The 22,261-nt window shown below is 37.9% G+C and overlaps 1 protein-coding gene across 6 annotated transcripts in view; it reads right to left on the bottom strand.

The window, feature by feature from the left end:
- Positions 1 to 6,347: 6,347 nt before the first annotated feature.
- The window catches only part of GATA3 (GATA binding protein 3), a 91,308-nt gene continuing 75,394 nt past the window's right edge, over positions 6,348 to 22,261 (bottom strand). For all 6 annotated transcript variants that reach the window (XM_044088369.1, XM_044088368.1, XM_044088367.1 and 3 more), the window contains exons 5-6: positions 21,477 to 21,602; positions 6,348 to 8,475 (exon numbers count right to left, since the gene is read on the bottom strand). In XM_044088369.1, coding sequence (XP_043944304.1) covers positions 8,191 to 8,475; positions 21,477 to 21,602 — 411 coding nt within the window. In that variant the 3' untranslated portion in view covers positions 6,348 to 8,190. The remainder of the gene's footprint in view (positions 8,476 to 21,476; positions 21,603 to 22,261) is intronic.

Here is a 22,261-nt window from a genome sequence, read left to right as displayed (position 1 = left end):
TCTCTGCTGATGTAGATACACAAGGGATGATTCAAGAAGCTCCTATATCAATAAGGACAATAGCCATGACATTGGAGGTGATCTCACATAGCACATGTCATAAGTCTGTTTATTTATATACAATGCCTAGTTATTCCCATTCGATTCTTCACTGCCATCCATCTTCAGGAAAATATAGAAGTGAGCATTTTTTTAGAGATTAAAAGCCCCTTTGTTTCAGATCACTGTTTTGTGGCACCTTCTATTTAATCTTCTGGAAATTTTTCTCTGGCTTAGAATAGTTGTGTGTTCCTCATTCTCAACATACTTATAAATGTTCAGAGCAGAGACAGCAATAGCGGAAATGATCTTCAATACTATCCTCCAAGTATGAAACTTAAGTGCCTTTAGCTACATTTTTATGACTTTCTCAACAGTAGAAAAAAAATTCTAATCAGCAGAACTTTGTTCAGTCAAATCTGCTTCTCTTCCTGAGAATGAACTGAAATAATTCTCTGAATATGACGGAAAAGTTCAAAAGGCATCCTATTTGAATAATGCCAAGCAAGCTTGGAATCTGTACTTCTATTCTGATCCTGGTGAGAGTAGGAGCAGAGTCCACTGATTCCTGACTCTTTCTGGTTGGAGAGTGAATGTCTGTGCTTAACATACCTGATTGGTCTGGTTGCTGCTTGAGGCATCTACCAGAAAAAGGCTACAAGCCTACAGACCCTTCCATCATCTGGGACAAGACTGTGGATCATCAAACAGGCTGTGGCCTGCTTTTCATCTTGGGATTGGTGGTAACATTTTGCTTCTGGTGAGAGAAGAAGCAAAGGAGTATTGTATCCCAACAGAGTGGAGCTGTGGTGAGACCAGCATTAGTAGTAGCCAGGCAGTAGCCATTTATGTGAATCCCCTCTTTTCATCATTCTTGACAAGCTAATTCTTTGTTTTCAGTAAGTACTGCTTGATTTATTTTTAACTTCAGAATATCTGCCTAAATACTTCATCCTTAAATTTTCAGGGTCTATGTATTAGTTTCCCCTCAAGTGTTTGGCAGTGCTCTGTACAGACTCACCTTGAGCGACATTTTTCCCTGTAAAAGTACAATTGAAATTTCTCCAATATCTAGTTGCACAAAGGACAACTAGTTTGTAGTGACAAGCACTGTCCACATAGTTGCAAACCAGATACTCCTGACAGTGATTGATATTCTCACTCCAACAGTCTAATCAATAAAAAAGGGTCTGTTGCCATGGATATGAACTTTACTACTGTCTCCATTACCAGCTTGGTTGTTATAGGCATCCTAAGGCAATGTAGAAATTGCTTCATGTTTACTGACAACCAGTTAATTCTCAAACAAACTGATATGGTTTGTGAGCGATGGATTTACACAATGTCACTGGAGGCAAAGATTTCACATAAAACTACTCATAATGTCAGTAAGGTTGTCAGTAGTACACATGCTGCATCCATCATCCACAATTTAAAGCAGACATATAGACCCACATATACTTTGGCACTTCCATGTAACTTTCCTAAACCACAAAGACCTCCTAGACAAAGTACACAAGAGAAATGCCCTCAGCAGCCCCAAACACACTCTTTCAAAACAACACCCACATCAACACATACAGTTACATCTCATGGAGCTTCTACCTCTAAGCCCATAAGGCAAGTCACCACACAATCCAACATTCTAGTCTTTGGAGATTCCATTGTGAGACACACTGATGTCCCTCTCACCAGGCTAAGTAAGGAGAAAGTTACAGTCAGTTGCTTATCAGGGGCTAGGATCCGCCACATTACGCATGCACTCAGGTCATTGGATCACAATTAGCAATATGACACAGTCATAGTCCATGTGGGAGTAAATGACCTGAAATGTACCTCCCTAGACTATATGAAGAGAGATATCACAGAATATGTGTTTCAGGCTGGTATGAGCCTAGCATTGAGCAGCATTTTACTTTCTCCAAGGAGGATGCCACAATATGAACAAAAGATGATTGACTTTAATAATTGTTTTAGTTTCTGGTGTCATTCTAAGGGGGTGCAATATTTGTCAGCATGGAAGGAGATAGTCCACAGACCATGCTGCTTTGCCAGGGATGGTCTGCACCTCTTCCCTCTAGGCTTTCGAATATTAGCTAAAACATTGTCTTCCCCCATAGTGCCTTTATTTTAGGCAATGCAAACTGAAAGTACTTCCGACATAGCTAATCAAAACCAAGGAAATCTAAAGGTATTACTGCTTAGTGCTAGGAGCCTAAACAAAAAACCCCACTCCCTGGAACCTCTCTTTACCCTAGTAAATGCTGATATCTGTGCGGTCTCAGAGATGTGATTTAAAGCCGCGGACAGCACAACAACAGTGCAGGGTTATAATGCCTTCCACACATTTAGACCAGCTACTTCACAGGCAGGGATAAAGGTAGAGGTGTCTCTATTTACATCAAAAATAAATATACTTCAAGGCTGGTCAAACAGGACAATGCACTTAAGCTGTTCCATGTTCAAATCACCATAGGTAAAATCCAATACCACTTCCTTGCATGTTATATGTCCCCCTCTATTACCCAGGAGACCCATACAATGTATTTAAATTTATTAGAAACATTAACCATCCAACCCAATACCATATTCATGGGTGACTTTAGTTACCCCACTATTAACTGGGAATCCTATACAACATCAAATGTACATGCACAGAGATTCCTGCATTTTAACACAAGCTCTCTGGACCAGATAGTCAATACACCAACCAGGGGTGCAACCATACTGGATCTGATCCTCACTAATATGGGAGAGTGCTGCACACCCTCTACTATAATGCTTTCCCTGGTAAGGTCAGACCACAAAATGGTCTCCTTTGAATTAAAAATAAAACTTGGACCCCCAGCTAAACAGGGAATATTCAGGAACTATTCTAAGGCTAACCTCCTGCTATTAAGTGAGAACCTGGCAAAGTTTCAAGCTCCTATAAACCCTGAGAACACTTCTGCCTATGCAGAACTGTTCACAGAAACCCTGTACAAGCATATTAATAGCTGCATAGAGGCAGCTGTAACCACCAGAAAGAAGTACAGAACTAACTCAAAAAATAAGCCACCCTTGTGGAATCACAAAATCAATCAGCTGTCTAACAGGAGGAAGAAAATCATAGCAAAAATTAGGAGGTGCAGCACCCAGCAGGATAAAAACACTCTCATTAAACTAAACAAACAACTCAGAGAACAAATAAAGTCTACCAAAGCCAAATTTGAGGTAAGTTTGTCCTCCCAGGCCAAGGACAACCACAAAGCATTCTTTAGCTATGTCCACAACCTCAAAGGCAATACACAATTGTGTGCAGAGCTCATTATAAATGGAGCCACCTATACTGAGCCAGAAGATATAGCAAACCTCCTGGCTGATAAATTCAGCTCCAACTTTACTCCTCTCTCCCCCCTCAACTTTCCCTCAGGAAATATCATCAAATATAACTCCCCCTACTATCACTAGGGAACACATCCTTAATGCTCTCTCTAAGACCAAGAACACTGCATCAATGTGCCCAGACAATATCACAGGATGCCTTCTAAATAGCATGAAACATGACCTATCAGGGCCTCTGGAATTACTATTTAACTGTAGCCTCCAAACAGGCTTTGTGCCTAATGAATGGAGAAAGGAAAAAGTCATCCCTCTGCATAAAGGTGGGCCATCTACAGACCCCAGAAACTACAGACCAATAAGTGTCACTAGTCTTATATGTAAAGCCATGGAAAGAATTATCATGGAGATGATCAATAGAGATATAGTAAACCTCCAGACACTGGACCCAACCCAGTTTGGTTTCATAAAGGGCAGATCATGCCTACTCAACCTGATGGACTTCTTTGAGGTCACCAAAGCAATGGATGAGGGCAAAATCATTCACACTGCCTACCCTGACCTGGCCAAGGCATTTGACACAATACCCCCACTCAGGCATTGTTGACAAACTCAGGAGGTTAGGTACAAACCCATATGTCACATAGTGGATAGTCAACTGGCTCACAGACAGGACCCAGGAAGTTAGAAATGGGGAGTCCACCTCTACAAAGAAGCCAGTCACAAGTGGAGTCCCTCAGGGATCAGTCCTTGGACCTCTCCTTTTTGGCATTTACTTCTCAGAAGTTAAGGCAAATGTAAATGGTCTCTGGCAGACTAAATTTGCAGATGATTGCAAATTAGGAGCTGTCATTGAGTCTCACACTGACACAAATGTTTTCCAGGAGGGTCTGACACAGACAAACAACTGGTGTCAGAGTCATGGACTAAAACTAAATGCTAAGAAATGCATAACAGTATCCTTTGGGAAGTCATCCATCCCTGGTAACTACCATATTGACAGCATATCCCTTAGAGTTGACTCAGCAGTCCGGGACTTAGGGACACACATAGGTAGTAATCTCGCCTTTGATCACCATGTGTCTACAGTGGTGAGGAAATCATTCTATGCTGCACAACTTATAAACAAAGGTATGGCATCTGAGTCCAAGGAAGTCATTGCTCCACTGTATTCAGCATTCATCAGACCTATCATTGAGTACAATGCCCCCTTTGGGATGTAACTAACCAGGCATAGGCAACAACTGGAATGTCCACAGAGGTTCCTCACTAAAAGAATACAGGGCATAAGTAATATGTCTTATGCAGACCGCCTCAAGGCCTTATCCCTGTATTCTGTCTCCTACAAGCTTTTGAGGGGAGATCTGTGCCTGGCATTGTCAGACCCCACTCTGATGGACCTCCTGCATATCCACAAAACAAACAGTACCAGAATTACCCGTTCTAAAAACTTAAACCTTGCCTGTGATATAAATAGGACCTGCTGGAGAGATAGGTATGTATCCCAGAGACCACCCATGAAGAGAACAGCTCCCCATCCAAGTGAAACAGAGTTCCTCCCTAATCCAATTCAAGTGCAACTTGGATAATTGGATGGGAAACTGGAAATTCATCCCTGGTTTGGCACCAGTGTCTCTGATGTAAATAGGTAAATTGTAAATGGTTTATCTCTCAGGCCCATGCTTACACTTATCGAGGTCCCAGAATTTGGCAGAGATTTGGGATGCATGGCTAGGCTTAAAAAGGCCCTTGTGGTAATTACCCTAGTAAACACCTATGAACCTATAAAAACTGTAAGGCTAAGAAGCAAGCTGTGAATTATGTATGCATTATATAATGGGCCTGCTATATATGTTAATCATGGTTCTATGTTCCTGCACGTCTAGCAAGACATATGTCATGGTAGAAAAGCTGGCAAAAAGATGGGTAGCAAAGTGGTAGAGAATTTTTCTGGCTGTCTTACAATCGCCATTCAGCATCCTTTCATCCACCCATCAAGATGTAGTAAATGTCTACACAACAAAGAGTTAGCAGAAGTGGCACTTGCAGATGTCAGAGAAGGCTTGGTCCAAGGACAATCAAATAAGCAAAGATACACTTGCAAGTATGTAGAACAATGTCTTCATGTCAGTGTATTCTGTGTGAGTGTGTGTGTGTGTGTGTGTGTGTGTGTGTGTGTGTGTGTGTGTGTGTGTGTGTGTGTGTGTGTGTGTGTGTGTGTGCGCGCGTGCGCGCGTGTGCGTGCATGTGTGTGTGTGTGTGTCTGAATCTGGTTTAAAGGTGCAAAGACAGACATATGAGAATTATCGCACAAAACAAACATGGATAAGGATCAAATAAAGTACTTATTGTAAGAATTAGCTGGTTAGATCAATGGTCACTGATATTTCAAAAGTTTAATCACCATTGCCAAGTGCTTCCCAGACAAATAGAAACAAAATAGAGTAATAATTCATTCTCAGCTATTGTGAATTGTGTCTCTTTCGATGTCAAGAGTCAGCCACTGTGGGGTGCGTTTCACATATTTGTTCCAGCTGTTGTTTACTGATTGTATTACTTTCATTATAAAGGCAATCTCCTTTTTATAATTACTGAACCCTCACTAACACAACAGTGGCCTGTAGTACAAGATCATTGTGCCAGACTCTAAATTTCATTCTGAAAATGTACCTAATAAAGATAAAATTATCTTGAAGAACTTCTGAAAACTCAATTCTGAATGCAGTCCACATGAAAAAAATGCCTTTACAATACAGATGATTTATAAAGCTAAATAAAAGTAAATACAATACTTCATATTTTCATTCAAGTGATTTGCTGGAAGACATAATTAGGAAGACATAATTTGAATTTGTTAGATATTATTTGGTGTAGCCAGGCATACTCAGTATATTTGTTGGAATAAGCTTTCAGTTTCTCTGAAGCATTACAGCTCAAAGAACTAAATACATCTAGAACTGTCTAAACTGATATATATTACACATATCTATACATAAAATGCTTTATTTATAGTTGTATAAGGTGCAACAATTGAAACAATGTGCACATTTCGTAAGTTTACAAGACAACATATGGAGAGAAAGATTCACATTTTTAAATATTAGAAGGCTGGGAAGAGGTTAAAGTATAGTCTGAGTACAGAGTACAGAAATTTCTGGCTGCCTCTTCACATACCACATTCTGTTATAACCAGTTTTCCTTTTTCAGTACAAATAGGGTAGATACACTGAATTGTATGAATAGTGGAAAAAAAACTAAATCAGTCATATATGTATATATATCCCTTAGACCTACATGAAAAGAATTATTCTTAGCAGTGCTATACTTTTTTAAAGAATGTAAAATATCAACATAATGCAAAAGTGTTTCTTAGCTAAAAATATTAACACTCAATTTAAGACAAGAATATGTAAAAGCCCTGAAAAAATTTAGTAATTTAACACAAATGTATATAATAAGAAATACAAACGTAACTGATATATTGCAATACATTAAATGTACTTAAAGGCATATATAAATATATCAATAAATATTCAGCATTTGCACTGCAATGCATACTCAGGAAGTAACTCAAAAATAAAGCTACTTAGCATGTGTGTGTGTGTGTGTGTGTGTGTGTGTGTGTGTGTGTGTGTGTGTGTGTGTGTGTGTGTGTGTGTGTGTGTGTGCACATTTCTGAAAGAAAGAGAGAGAGAATCCAGATCACTGGCTTTCATAATAAAGGCAATGTAATGCCAAAACTTCAATACCACAATTCTCAGAAACAAAATTATATTCCCTATTTCATCTTACTAAATATTAACATATTAAGTAAAAATAAGTATGATACAAGGCATGAGTGGATTGAACCACAGGTTCCTCTAGACTGGCTTCAGGCCTGTGAGACCTAAAATGCTAGCAAGCATTTTTTACTTCCTGTAAACCCACAAACATAGCAGTGGCAGTGATGTTAAAAACTGATGCAGCTGTACCTATTAAATCATCTGGTGGATATAAACAAAGCAATGTAAAAATAAACTCTCTCAAACACAGTTGCATTAAGTCAACAAAATGTCTTCTAGTTTATTTTTAAAGAAAGAAAATATGAAAACAAAAGAAGTAGTTTTACACTAGCAATTAATAAATTTATACAACCATTCAGTCTGTATTACATGATGAAATAATTCTACTTCTTTCTTATTTTTGGTGTTCTGAATTATACATACAAACAACAATTACAGAAACTTGTTCACAATGCATATAGGCCAGGAGAATGACGGTCTCAGAATTTCATGGCAATATCCATGCTGTTCCACTGATTGCCGGGAACTGCTGGTATTTCATTTGTGGAAAACAACAGCCTTCATGGATAATCACTCTACAATAATTAATGCATCAAACATCTTCTGCCGAAAAACACAATGTAACTGGCACTGTGTCCATTAGCTTTATGAATAAAGGTGCCATAGACAGGTCTTTTCTGTGCTCCAGTATTTATCTTTCTGCCTTAAATTAAACTGTAGTCCTTCATAATCTTTTTATAATTGCCCAGGGGCATTAAGAAGTCTATTAACTTTACAATACTTTGTACAATTTTTACATTTGTGCTCAGTGTTCAGAATTTACACAGCACTGAAGACCCTGTTAAATAAGGAAGGAATTCATCTGAATGGCTTATTCACAAATGAGATCCACAGCGACTGGCAGGAAATATGTAACACCACACTGACTGCTTAAAAGATGGGGCCATGTCTTTTTATTTTTGTTTTTTTATGCTTCCATCCATCTGATAGGCTGTTTTGTGTGTCCCTCCTTTAAATAAGAACATAAAGTACCATCTAAGTAAGTCGGTTAACCCATGGCTGTGACCATGCTAGAAGGATGAGGAGGTGCAAAAGACAGACTGGATGATGGATGCATTGGAGTTGGAGTTGTTAGCATGTGGCCAGTGTGGCTAAAATGTGAAATATGACTAAGAGAGGACATGTGCCTGGAAATGGCTGCTGGACTAAATGAACTTGCTTTGGGATAGTCGTCCATGCTGTCAAGAACCTTTTTGCTCTTTTTAGATTTGCTGGACATTTTTCTGTTTCTTGTCTGAATTCCTTCTTTCTTCATTGTCAATGGTCTGTTGATCTGTCCAAACAAAATATATGTTTTAGTTTACAGTTATATTGTATGTGTCTTTCCACAGCTTTATGCTCTCTTCTTCTCAGTTGTAAACCAGACATTGTCTAGAATCACATAAAATCCATTAAAACATTCAACAGGATTAACAAGGGAACACTGCAGTTGGAAACAATGATTTCAATATCTATGAAACTAGTATGCCTGGCTTTAGGTTCAATCAATAACTAAGGATAAAATAATAAAATTAACTATTTGAATTGACTTCATCGTATATTAGATAAAAGAGAATGGGTAACTGCATCAGAAAAAAAGGAGAACAAGAAATATCAAACACTGCTGTTGTTTTTTGCATACCCCCTCAAATGTGGAGAGCTGTATACACCCTGAACTTATATGTATCAGCTCCAAGATTGCCATACCTCAGAGAAAATGGAATATTTGAGGAGGTGTACTTATATTATTAGTGATACAAAATTGTGTAAAAATAGTATTTACTGTTACTAAAACTTAGTGACTACACCATCAGAATAAAGTATCATTCTGTTGAGTATTCATATTCAAATAAAAAGCATGGAATACTTGCTAAAAAGAACAAATTAATAATACCTGCATGTAAATACTGCATTTCAAGAGTCAAGATTGCATAACACTTGGTGGTTTCCTTACAGCTGAAGTGAAATATTCATGAGGGAGACATAATAAAAATACAACCATCTCTTCACAGAGTTCATTATACAAGCAACATTAAAGAATAGATCAAATATCAATAGGAATGAAATACGTAAGTTTGACATTTTCAGGTCAGAAAATGCAATTCAGTCTGTAAGACACTATCTGAGTTTTTGAAGTACAATGTGATAAATTGTTTGCACATAAGAAAAATTGGTAAAACAAACAGATAAAGAACCAGCCAAGCGAAACCAGTGTAAAACCTTTTTAATAACAAAAACTATAAAAGTGAAAGAAGATGAGCACTTTCACAGCTCCTCTAGGTGCTTCATCGGATCTAATAAAACATCAAGAAAAACACACATTTAAATAGATGCTTTATTAGAGCTGATAAAGCACCCAGAGAAGTTGTAAAAGCACTCATCTTTTTTTCTCTTTTATTGTTTTCATTTATTTTCTGTCTTTAACTTTTTATTTATTAAAATACAACAATGGGATTCTACTATTAAATGCTCACCTTCTCTATCATTTTTCTCCCTATGTATTGCCCCTGCCAAGAATAAACAACAATACACCATTTAAAATGATTAAATATTTTAAATTGACTGTTTCTCTCCATTAGAACAGTACCTTACTGTAGTGTGGTGGTTTCACTTTCAAAAAAGTTTTATTCCACCCTGGAAATGTCTCCAATTCATTGATCTCATCAAGGCCACTGAATATAGGTAGTTTTCTGGCCAATTCCCTCCCCAAACTGACATCACCATGACCGTCCTAAACACCTACCCATGCTGTGATGTCAAAGCTCCCTGGTCCTTCCCCTACCCATACAGAAAGTAAAGGCTAGAACAAGGAAACAGTACATGAGTCAAGTCTCCTGCTATGAGCTATCAATCACAGCAAGTAACAGCTCAAATTACCCTTAGCACTTTAACAGCTAAGGAAGTTATGTGTGAAGGGGGATGGGAGATGAGTCAAAGTAGCACAATTCAGGTTTCACAAATAAAACCTGCAGTTTAGCCATTCTAAAAAGAAGCAGCAGTAAAAAGCACTTTGAAAGCTGTTCTGTGGCATTTGCCCTGTTTGTGTTTTAAGTAGTCATTGAACGGCATGAAATGTTGTTTAAAACTGACTGAAAGACAGCAGTGTATGCATGTAAAATCTATGCAGTGATAGGAGCTTTAGGAAGAAAGAGGCCTACGTGATGTAATATTTTACATACGAGCACTGCATTGTGGGATACCTAGAGGCAAACTAAACAATGTGGTCAGACTCAGAAATTATGTATAAAAATATTTAAAAACCTGTAAATAGTCCCAGAGTGGTGTTAAAATGCAAGAAACACCAAACCATGATGAAATAAACATGTTTTTTTGAGTCTGTTGGTGCGGTTCTCCTTTAAAAAGGTTTTACACTGGTTCCACTTGGCTGGTTCTTCATCTGTTTGTTTTAATGGTTTATCCTTACTTGAACCAGCTTTTTGCTCCCGATATGTTCTGTGCTTGACATAAGAAAAAGTGTATTTGATTTGACTACTCCAGAGTACTAGCACTTCAGTGTCACTTTTCTAAAATCTAGCCTGTTTCTGTAGTGCATAATGATGGAGCCCTGACCAAAGATGAGTTAGTGACCCTGCCACTGAAGGAGCCAGGCAGGGGGAGAGTGGAAAGATTGCATTTGGCCCACATTCCTCTCCCAGGGATAGATGACAGATTCAAACACATAGGGATCCTGTAATTTCTGCAGTGAAAACAAGGAAAATCCCTTTTTGTGCTTTGGGAAAGTGGATGAGGCTGCTTGCTGGCTTCCTCCATTGCAGAAGTGAAAGATAAGAACCATGGCAGCCCACACCATGCCCTTTCCCTTTCGTAATCAAGCATATGCAGAGGCAGTGGGGCTACAATAAAAACACCCCTGATAGCTACATCAGTGATGGCATCTCTTAGATGGCATATGCCCCAGTGATGCCTAATGGAATCTTTATAATAGCAATGCCTGTCCTCACTATTACCCCCTTTGAAAAACAAATTTTCAGGTTGAAACTTTACACATTTTAATTGTCTGCTCCATAATGTATTGCTGTTGCCGATAGTTCTGTTTGTCCTGTATATTAGAACTGAAATAAGTGTGGAATTTTACCATCCATGAAAGTTTTAGTTTAAATCTTTTAGCTGTTTTATTTTGCGTATTCTGAATGCTATAATCCAACTGCAGTCATAAGCACCGAGGTTACTTCCTTCTACCACTCTGCAACTGACTGAACTGTTGTATGTTATTCCTACATTTATAAAAACAAATGTTGTAAGGTAATTAGGAAATATAAAGTATCAATACAGATCAGTTTGGGGGAAAACCTGAACAGAAGGCAAAGTGATGCCATATGCTGAAAAGAAAGGAACAGAATAAAACTTCCAGAGCCACCAGTACATGATATTAATACAATCACTGATAACCAATGTTGCATGCTTTGAATGAGTAGAAGACTACACAAACTGACAGTGATTTTTTTTTTAATTTGGACCAGAACAAGATGTTTTATCTATAAACAATGGGTCTTTCTTTTGTGTGTATCATGGTATCAGTTCAAAAGCACGTCTGATTTATTTCTTTCGAGTTTAGTGATTTGCCATCCATAAAAACAATTTAAATACTCCCCAGCAAGTTTGTCTTTGAATTTTGCTCAAATTATTTGTTGGCTGTATGACCTGGCTCCTATCCTCCCTAATCTGAGATGAGGACTGACAGTTAATCAGTACATAAATCGGGTATAAAATGTATTTATTAATTATCATGTGGCAAATGAAAATGAAACCAATGACACTAAGAGTTAGTAATATTAATATTTTTCATATAAACAATAGCCGATACATTATTATATAAAATTCATACTGGAATAACCATTCTCTCCAGTCACAACTCAACAATATTCACCAGCAGCTGGTGGTTCAGTTCTTCATAGTGGATTTTAGACAGACAAATACACAGACAGATTGATAGACAGATAAATGTGTAGATGCATGCACACAGGTACAAGCAAACAGATGCACATATATACAGATAGCTATATAAACATACAAATATATACGTGTGTGTGTGTGTGTGTGTGTGTGTGTGTGTGTGTGTGTGTGTGTGTGTGTGTGTGTGTGTGTTTGTGTGTGTCTGTGTGTGTGTGTGTGTGTGTCTATGTGTGTCTGTGTGTGTGTGTGTGTGTGTGCACGCGCACATGTGCGTGTGTGTACACATATATATATATATATATATATATATATATATATATATATATATATATATATATATATATACAGATATAGATATAGATATAAATAGATACAGATATAGATATATTTATATGTATATATTACGTCTAGGGTACCGTTCACTCTGACTAATTAGCAGTTTGTTAGAATAGTGAATTGCATGGGGCATTCATTAATAGCATTCATCGTCAAGTGCTGCAGATGTCAAAAGAAGGAAGGTCTAGTGGATATAGGCAAGATAAGTGTGGCTTTAGATTCTAATGCCAAAACTTTCAACTATACTGAAAATTTCGGCATTAGGGGGTGGGAGTGTATGTGAGCGATGTATTTGTTGGTTAGGATTAGAGTAAGTGTAAGGGGAAAAATTTAATGTTGTGCATCTCTGCTGCTGTACATGGTGTATGTTTCTGAGTGTCTTGTGTATCCAGTGGATTACATATGGATTTATTCCCAGTTTATTTAGCTTTTCTACTACACCTGAGACATTATTTTACAGTGACAACCAAGAAATACCAATAACTAGTTGTGAGTATTAGGCCCTGGATAGTATTCTACATGTCTTCTTGTCGAGGGTCACCATGGAGAGCTGGCACTGTTCTCTGGCTTGACAAGCTATTTTATCATCTTTGCCTTATAGAGGTTCACTTCTCTCTCTTGGAACATCATTCGTCAGGCAGCCTCATGTGTATGTGTCATGCAGTCATCATTTTCACTATCTGGATAATTGCTAACCTTCAAGTTATTTCCTAGAACCTGAAAGGTATATAGAATTCAGTGAAAAAAGGAAACAATTCTGTAATACTAAAGGCAATCTAGCTTGTATGCAGGAGGCTTGTTTGAATCCAACCAATTAAATATGGAAAACAAAAATATATCACTGCAAGCATTCTTAACCCTGGAAGAAGCTGACATTTGTGCAGTCACAGAAACCTGGTTCAAAGCTGCAGAGAGCACCCCTGCCATACCAGGTTACTCATCCTATCATTTATTCAGACCCCAAGATGTGGGGAGCAAAACAAAAGGAGGTGGAGTTGCAATATATATAAAAGACACACACACCTCTAGGCTGGTCAAACAGTATGATGCACAGGAAATACTCCAGCTGCAGTTAACAGTTGATAAGACCCCTACTCAAATGATGGCTAGCTACAGGCCTCCAACTCTGACTCAAGGTGCCCACTCCACCTATTTGGACCTCTTCTAATCTATCAAGATTCAACCCTTTACCCTGATCCTGGGTGACTTGAACTATCCAACCATAGATTGGAAGAAATACTCATGCCAAAACGCAAATGCAAAGAGATTCCTTGATTTTGTCAAAGCAAATGCATTGGACCAGTTGGCTGACACTCCCACAAGAGATGAAAAATATCTTGGACCTGGTATTAACCAACATGAGTAACCACTGCAGCATCCCTACAGTGTCCTCATCCCTGGTAAGATCTGACCAAAAAGCAGTCACTTTTGAAGTCACCATCTCCCCTGCCACCCCCCCCCCCCCAAATAGAGTCAAACAAAAAAAACTTCTCCAAAGCTGATTACAACCTCCTGTGGGAAGGTATAAACACTCCCCCCCCCTCCCCACAGAGAAACTGGCACATATGTCCAAACTTACACCAAAGTACTATATGAGCATTTATATAGCTGCATGGAATCAGGAATACCAGACAGGACAAAATCATCCTCCTCAAAGAAGAGTAAACCTGTCTGGTGGACATCTGCAATAAATAAACTCAAAAATAAAAGGAACAAATTGCTGTCAAGGACCAAGAAGGAGCAGGTGTCCAGTTGGAGGCAATCTCTCCTTAGCCTGAACTAGCAAATAAGAGCACTAGTGAAATCTGAAATCCTCCAAAGCAAACTTCAAGTCCAAACTGGCCACATTTACTAAATTCACATCTGTCCTTAATCTCAAGGGAAGCACCCAGATCTGCTCAGAACAGGTGGTCAAGGACACTACATACACAAACCCTGTAGATATAGCCAACCTGCTGGCAGACAGGTTCAATGAAAACTTCACTCCTCTGTCCCCCATCAGTAAAACAGGACATCCCCAGTACCAGCTCCCCCCTCCACTTATCTCTAGGCAGCAAGTTATCACTGCTCTCTCAAAGGCAAAAAATACAGCTTCCATGGGACCCGATAACATCCCAGGCTGCGTTCTACATGAACTCAGGCAGGAACTTGCAGCACCATTAGGCAGACTATTCAACCTAAGCCTGAGTACCGCCTTCATCCCAGCTGAGTGGAGGACAGCTACTGTCATCCCATTGCACAAAGGTGGAGCATCCACTGATCCAGGAAATTATAGACCCATCAGACTAACTAGACTGATCTACAAGGCCATGGAGTGGATTATCATGGTCCTCATTAACAAGGACATTGGCAGCCTCCAGACACTTGATCCCACACAGTTCGGTTTTGTCAAGGAGAGGTCATGCCTGTTAAATTTGGTCGACTTCTTTGAGACAGTCACCAAGATCATAGACAAGGGGAAGACAGTGCACACCACCTACCTTGACCTGGCCAAGGCCTTCGATACTATTCCCCACTTAGGTATAACAGATAAACTGCCTCAACTATGCATCAATCCATATGTTACCAGATGGGTAGCAAACTGGCACACTGATAGAACCCACCTAGTCAAAATAGGGGAAGCCACCTCAAGTAGTAGACCCATGACAAGCGGTGTACCCCAGAGATTGGTCTTGGGGCCTCTGCTGTTTGGGATACACTTCTCTGAGGTGCAGACCAAAATTAGTGTGCTATGGCTGACCAAGTTTGCAGATGACTGCAAGGTGGGTGCTGTTATTAATTCCCCTAGTGATGTGGACATCCTCCAAGACGGTCTCACCCAAACAAATGACTGGTGCCAGAAATATGGCTTCAAACTGAATGCCAAAAAATGCATCATCATCCCTTTTGGTGAGAATGATGTCCCCACAAATTATCACAATGATAATAAGGCACTAAGCACACAATCAGTTGTGAGGGACGTGGGAACCTAGGTTGATAGCAAACTGACTACTGACCACCATATTGCCTCCATTGTATGAAAAGCTTTCTACATGGCCCACCTCATTAGTAAGGGTATCTCATCCAGGGACAAGGTGGTCATAACATCCCTATATTCTTCCCTTATAAGACTGATTATTGAATACAATGCCCCTTTCGGCATATTCCTCACAAAGCACATGCAGCAGCTGGACAGACCACAGAGATTCCTCACTCAGAGAATCCAGGGCCTCAAACATCTACTCTGCACAGATAGGCTAAAAGCCCTGTCCCTCTACTCAGTCTCCTACAGACTCTCAGAGGTGACCTCTGTCTGGCATACAAAACAATCTCATACCTCGCCCTGATGTGACTGCTGCATATCTGCAAGTCAGGCTCCACTAACCAACATGCAAGACCTCAACCAGGTCTGTGACATCAATAGGACTTATTGGCAGGACAGATTTGTGTCCCAGAGAATCTCCGTTTTGTGGAATAGACTCCCTCTCCACATAATTTTAAGCACAACCTGAATAACTGGATGGGGAACAGAAAATACACCCCTGGGATTCCACCTATGTCCCTGATAGACAGTGGCATAGGGTGCTGACTTGTTGGAACATGGGCTAAATTCTTATAGATAGGCTTGTAAGGGCCTCAGGGCCAATAGCCTAGTAACTTCCTGTGATCCTAGTATGATTCTATGATATTAATATGGTACAGAATCAGGTGTGAACACAAATTCCAGGAGGTACAGTGCAGCGGTAGCATTGTTGCCTCACAGCAAGAGGTTCTCCTGTTCAATTCTCGGCTTGAGTGTGGGGAGTGCCTTCTGTGTGGAGTCTGCATGTCCTCCCCGCAGTTGGGTGGGCATTCGAAAGACATGTGTAAATGAGCGTGCCTTCGTTGAAGGTTGAACGTCGAGCTGGCACCTTGGTGTTCATGAAAATCTACTGCCAATCATTAGCAGACCGGAGTTCTGCTGTGGCAACCCTTAACCGGGAAAATCCGAAAGACAACAACAGAAATGCTCATTTAAAGTTCTCATAATGATTCATTCATGGTTTATTAATATTTGATGCATGTTTTTGTATACATGCAGTTGACATCATTCAGTGAACCAAATCTGTTTTTATTAGCTTTTCTATATGACCCATATAAAAAAGTTCTTACCCTTACCCAGTTATATACAGATAACTTGTTTTAATTCTCACTATTTAATTCTTGCCTGAAATTTGAGTATGCCTTCTAAGCATTTTCCCAGTAGTGGCAATTCTCTGCATCTATCTTGAACCTAGAGACTCCTCAAGAGCTTACATCCCTTAATAATGTAGTAGACCATTTTTAAGACCTTCACTCCAACACAAAAGAGCTCACTTTGTTTTCATTTGTCAGAAACAATGCACTTGTATAGACTTCTTCTTGGCATGAAGTTTAATTCTGTACCTGATATACTTTATTTTTAGATTTTTCTTTATCTGTTCAAATTTTAAACTGGAACCATCATTCCCTACACTGTCATGATTTCTTCTAAAAAATCTGAGTAGTCTTAGCAGAACCATCAGTGATGTGTTCTGTGAAGACCACAACTCAGATACCACAACAGATATCAGGTGGACTGTACTTAAGGCTGATATCATAATTATTCAACTGCTCTCTCCTAAGAATGCTAGCAAAAACTGCATTCCATGAAATTCCAACTCAACAATCTGAGGATCTGCCACCAAATGAGACTGCAGTCTTAAAACAATATTAGGGATTACAAGCTAAACTTAAAGATTTGTATGTTGGCAGTCCCACAGATCACAAAATTAAAACGATGGCAATCTTCTCTACAAAAAGCCAACATCCTTCTAAAATTATTCTATCCTACAAAAAAATCTCAGTGTAGATAAGCTATTCTAGCCTTTGGATCCACCTGCCTTGATAATTATAATAAATGTGAAATGCAAATGAGTCTTTCCTTAATCGAAAACTACCTTAATGCATATATTTTCCCTGTGCTCTCAGTAAAACACATTAATTTACATATGATCCCATATTCAGGAATGACATAACTAATTCCATTAAAAAGGACATTTTCTAAAACCCCACCCTTTATCTTACATGCTTTCCTCATCTTCATCTTCCTGATCATACACAGGAACTCTAAAATCATATTTATTCAAAAAACATACAGAATACATCTTTATTGGAAATTACTGCTTTCTCTCCCTGATACATCTTTATTGATATCAACATATTAGCTGCATTTTTTTTTCTTGAAAGACTTGTGGCTTTATATTACCTCTCCTTGCCAGTCTGGGTTTATGCACTCCAGGCAACCTCATCTCAACACCTTGACTCTTGAAATGTTCTTGTTCTTATATTAAAAAGTTTTTTGCTTCTCACATGTGACAAACTTAAGGCCTGTGATAAAGAGAATTTATTCCCTTTCTCATTTAGAGGTCTCTCATATTATCCTATCATCAGAAATGGATCATGTCTGGGATGCCCTCTTCACATACTCACTTTTTCCCAGACTAATAATAAATTTTCATAAAAGGATAAATAAGATACACTTTGAACGATAACTTACATCTTTTCAGAGTTTCATCTCTATCCATGTTGTTTCTTTGAATGCTGGCAACATACATTCACTGCTCATATCCACCTTTTCAAATTTCACATTTTGTGAGCTATCTGTTGACTTCTGTCTGCATTCTATGAACAATATTCTCAAAAAACACAACTAGCCCATATGATCCGTGCTTCTTTCCAATGCAGAAATGGTTGCCCCTGCCAAAAAAAATTCCAGTTTTACTTATAAGGCAAAATAAACTATTGTGCCTCCACAAGGTGCCTTTTATTAATTTTAAGCCGCATCCTGCATGAAGATCACAAAAATGTATATCTGCAGACATTCTTTGCTCATTATCTGTATATGTTGGGATGAAGTTATGTCAGTAGAAAATTGTTAAATGGCATCAATTCTAACACAACACAAGTTGTTTGATCCCACTTGTTAAACTTCAGTGCAAAACCACCATGCTTACCTAATCGCACCAAACAGGTGGCATATGGCTTCTCTATTTTCCATGGATTACAGTTATACAAAGTTAACATTGTTGATGTAAAACATATCCTTTAGGATTGATGGCATGTTTTGCATCTTTGGGAGAAGTTGCATTCAAATTTACTTAAACTAAGGTCAACTATTTTTAAATGTTATTGGTTACTTCTCCTCCTAAACAATCATCAGATATGTCAATCTAATAATGATTCCTTCCATCCATCCACAACCTCACTTTCTCCCATTTTTTACATATGAGGTAGGGATGCCATCATCTAGAGCCAGTAATTATGCCATTATTTCATTAATCCTAGGCATTTAAATATTACATTGCATGCCACTAATAATAAAATTAATCAGTTTCCTTCAAGGACTAGACTAATTTTGCTTTAAACCTACACTGGACCATTAAACCCACTCCAAAACATAGGAAGACTTTCTTAAGAAATCACTAAAACCAGGGAGACAGTTTACATGGTCTGCACCTATTCTGTTCTACCTGCTGTTTGCCCTCCTCATGTTTACTTGTAACTGTCACTGCTACAGATATAATGTTGTGACTCTCTAGTGCCATCAACTAGGTATTAAGTTGCATTTCTTACTCTGGCATGCCTTTTATTTACTTACTTACTTATTTATTTAGTTAGTTAGTTAGTTAGTTATTTTACTGAAAAGCTGTTAAGCTGTGCTAACCTTTGTGTTTTTTATCCAATCAATATTTATACATGTTTAGGGTTATGGATAGCGGATGTACGGAGTATTTTCCCTCCTTCTTGTGCAAACTGGCATATTGCAGTATTCAAAATTATGTTTCACTTTTGGTATTTTACATTTTCACTGCAGTGGTGGTGCTGCGGTAGCGTTGTCGCCTCACAGTAAGAAGTTGTCCTGTTCGATTCTCAGCTAGACAATCTTCTGTGTGGAGACATGAGTGAATGGGTGTACCTTCGTTGAAGGTTGTGCTTCAGGGCTGGCAACTCGGCACGTAAAAATCTACCGCCAATCATTAGCGGATCGGAGTTCCGCTGTGGCGACCCCTAACCGGGAAAAGCCGAAAGACACAACAATAACTGAGTTTTGTCTTAGTGATTAGTCTTCAAGGCTGATGTTTCTTAAGTATGTGGATTTAATAAAGTTGCATTCACTGTTTTATTTTTCAGTGAATTATTCTTGATCAAAGTGTGTGTGTATACGTGTCTTTGTTTGTCAGACAAGTGCAATAAAGTTGGCAGGATACCAGATATCAAATAAGGTGCCAGAGAAGCACATTCTTTCAAAAATGGTGATACATTAAATGCTCTGAGCCATGTAAGTATGTACCCATTTAAAAGTAATATTTCCAACTAAAACTATTATTTTCTTTAGGTATTAATGGCTTTGGTTTACAGGAAATACAACAGGTTGTCTAGTTTCTCCAAAGGAATGTCAGTTATAACAGCCCTGTCAAATGAAACAAAGGACAGATAAATAATGCTGGTACACTCATATAGATATATCTGCCAAATGACCGACTAAAAAGAAGAGAAAGAAAAGATAGACAATTGGACTGTAAAAGACACAGATACGGTTTAACAGGTAAAGAGAAAGACAGATTAAGCATATATAAATATATAAATGTACTTTAACTAAATTATTACAGTTTCTGAGCAACTATACTCCATTATTTACAAGTGCTGAAATTATATGTCTCTTAGTAACCATGGAGATGTAAGAGGAATTCAGTCTGAGGGCATAGTGTGGGTAAAATGGACAACTTTAATACAAAGTGAAAATGCAGTATTTCCATATACTACCTCATACCCCTTGCTACTATATATATGAAGGCCAGAGTAAAATATAAGCATCTTTGATAAATAGATCCAGGCATACCACATCAAACTTCCCATAGCTTCATATATGCTATTGTTTATATTATATGCAAATAATATGACAAAGTATCGGTTATATTCACACATAACTTTATTTTAGTGCACTTTTCTTTTTCACAACATTTCAATACATTATAACAGCACTAATCAGCATTATTAAACTTGCATGGATATTTTCTATGATCAGTTATAATATAGACATTAATTGCACTAAATGCACTATAGTCTACCTCCAAATAAAGATTTGCTTGTTAGCTGTTCTTAGGCAAGAAGTGGAAAGCTACAGAACACACAGTACAAATGTTATAGAAAAAAGAAGCAATTCAGGTCAAGCCATGCTATAAATCAGCGGGGAGTTACAGCTCAGCAAAATAAGAAGTACAAGCTGAAATTAAAAACGAATGTAGTGACAGGTGAAGAAGACGTAACAGCAGATACCTTAGGAACAATTAAGAAAGATGCTGACATTAAAAAGCACCACAGTGACACAGTGTTACATTTGCCTTCCCAAGTGAAGGTATAAGACTGTAATTCAGGATTAGTTATGTTACTAATGAATTACTCTTGAAAAATGTTACAAGTTGTTTATCAGGAGCCACATAATATTTCTTGAAGTCTGAACAATGTTTTTTGGTCGAGAATGACATATTTATATGGTTCTGTCCTTTACTTTTATAAATAGAACAGCAAACAATCAATTTTGACAGTTAGACCAAACAACAACAGTCATAACAGTCATCACAGAATATTCATATTCCTTCACACAGTTAATAAAACAGCAAGTTGAGATATAGACAAAGAAAAGACATAGACAAAAAGTCACACCCGAAGACCAACATAACATGAACAGTCAGAAAGACAAGCAGCTAGAAAATTGTTTAAAATAATTTTGCTTTTGTTGCATGAATAATGATAGTGTGTGTGCGTGTGTGTGTGTGTGTGTGTGTGTGTGTGTGTGTGTGTGTGTGTGTGTGTGTGTGTATATATATATATGTATATATATATATATATATATATATATATATATATATATATATATAGTTATGAGCATGAGCTTGTTTCTTTTTGTAAGCATGCAAAATATAATTATTTTGCATGACTTTGTTTGCCCCCCCAGCTCTATCAAATATAAACAGACTATAAAGGCCACACCAAAGCTTTGCTTACATTGTGTAATTTGTAGTAAAGTCCACATGCGTTGCACACAGGATCTCCATTGGCATTTCTCCTCCAGAGAGTGGTGGTCGTTGTTTGACAGTTTGCACAGGATGTGCCTGCTCTCCTAGCCGCAGACTGAAAAGAAATAATAAAATAAGAGTAATGAGAACCATGGAAAATAAATTGACAATCAAAATGAAAGTGACATAATTAAGTTAAACAATTATTATTCACTTACTTAAAACTGGCAATGAAAAAGAATTAAAAAAACATGTTCATGTAATAGCAAAATGTCTCGCATCAGTTTTCCTCTTGAAGCTCATCAATACTATTTTATTTTTTAAAGAACAAGCAGATCTAGGAAAACTATCGAAAGCTGTATGTTATTTTATATATGTTTATGTTTTATATATGTATAAACAACAAAAAAGATGCGTTGTAAACGTCATGGCTCACACGAAATGTAGTATTAACAACTATTTATTGAGACAGATAAAATCAAATAAAAACGAACCACTGGGTTAAGTGCTTTCATCTAAGTTACATAGACTTCATCAGAACATCTGAGAAGTAGTCCTAATCATTTAAATACAACTCATTATCCAATGGGAATGTTCATACACTTAAAATTAATTAACATATTCATTACCTAATGCATATTCATAATGCTTCCCTTTACATTCACTAAAAATGAAATTGCTTTCCATCTCTTTACATTATATATAAAGTACTTTCTACCTAAAATCACTGAAACTATATACAAAAGTTTGTTTTAGAAGCAATTAATAAAATGC

This window comes from Protopterus annectens, chromosome 11.part0, assembly GCF_019279795.1.
Source record: "Protopterus annectens isolate FY-2018-M chromosome 11.part0, PAN1.0, whole genome shotgun sequence".
Classification (NCBI taxonomy): Eukaryota; Metazoa; Chordata; order Ceratodontiformes; family Protopteridae; genus Protopterus; species Protopterus annectens.
This window is presented reverse-complemented; position numbering and strand designations above follow the sequence as displayed.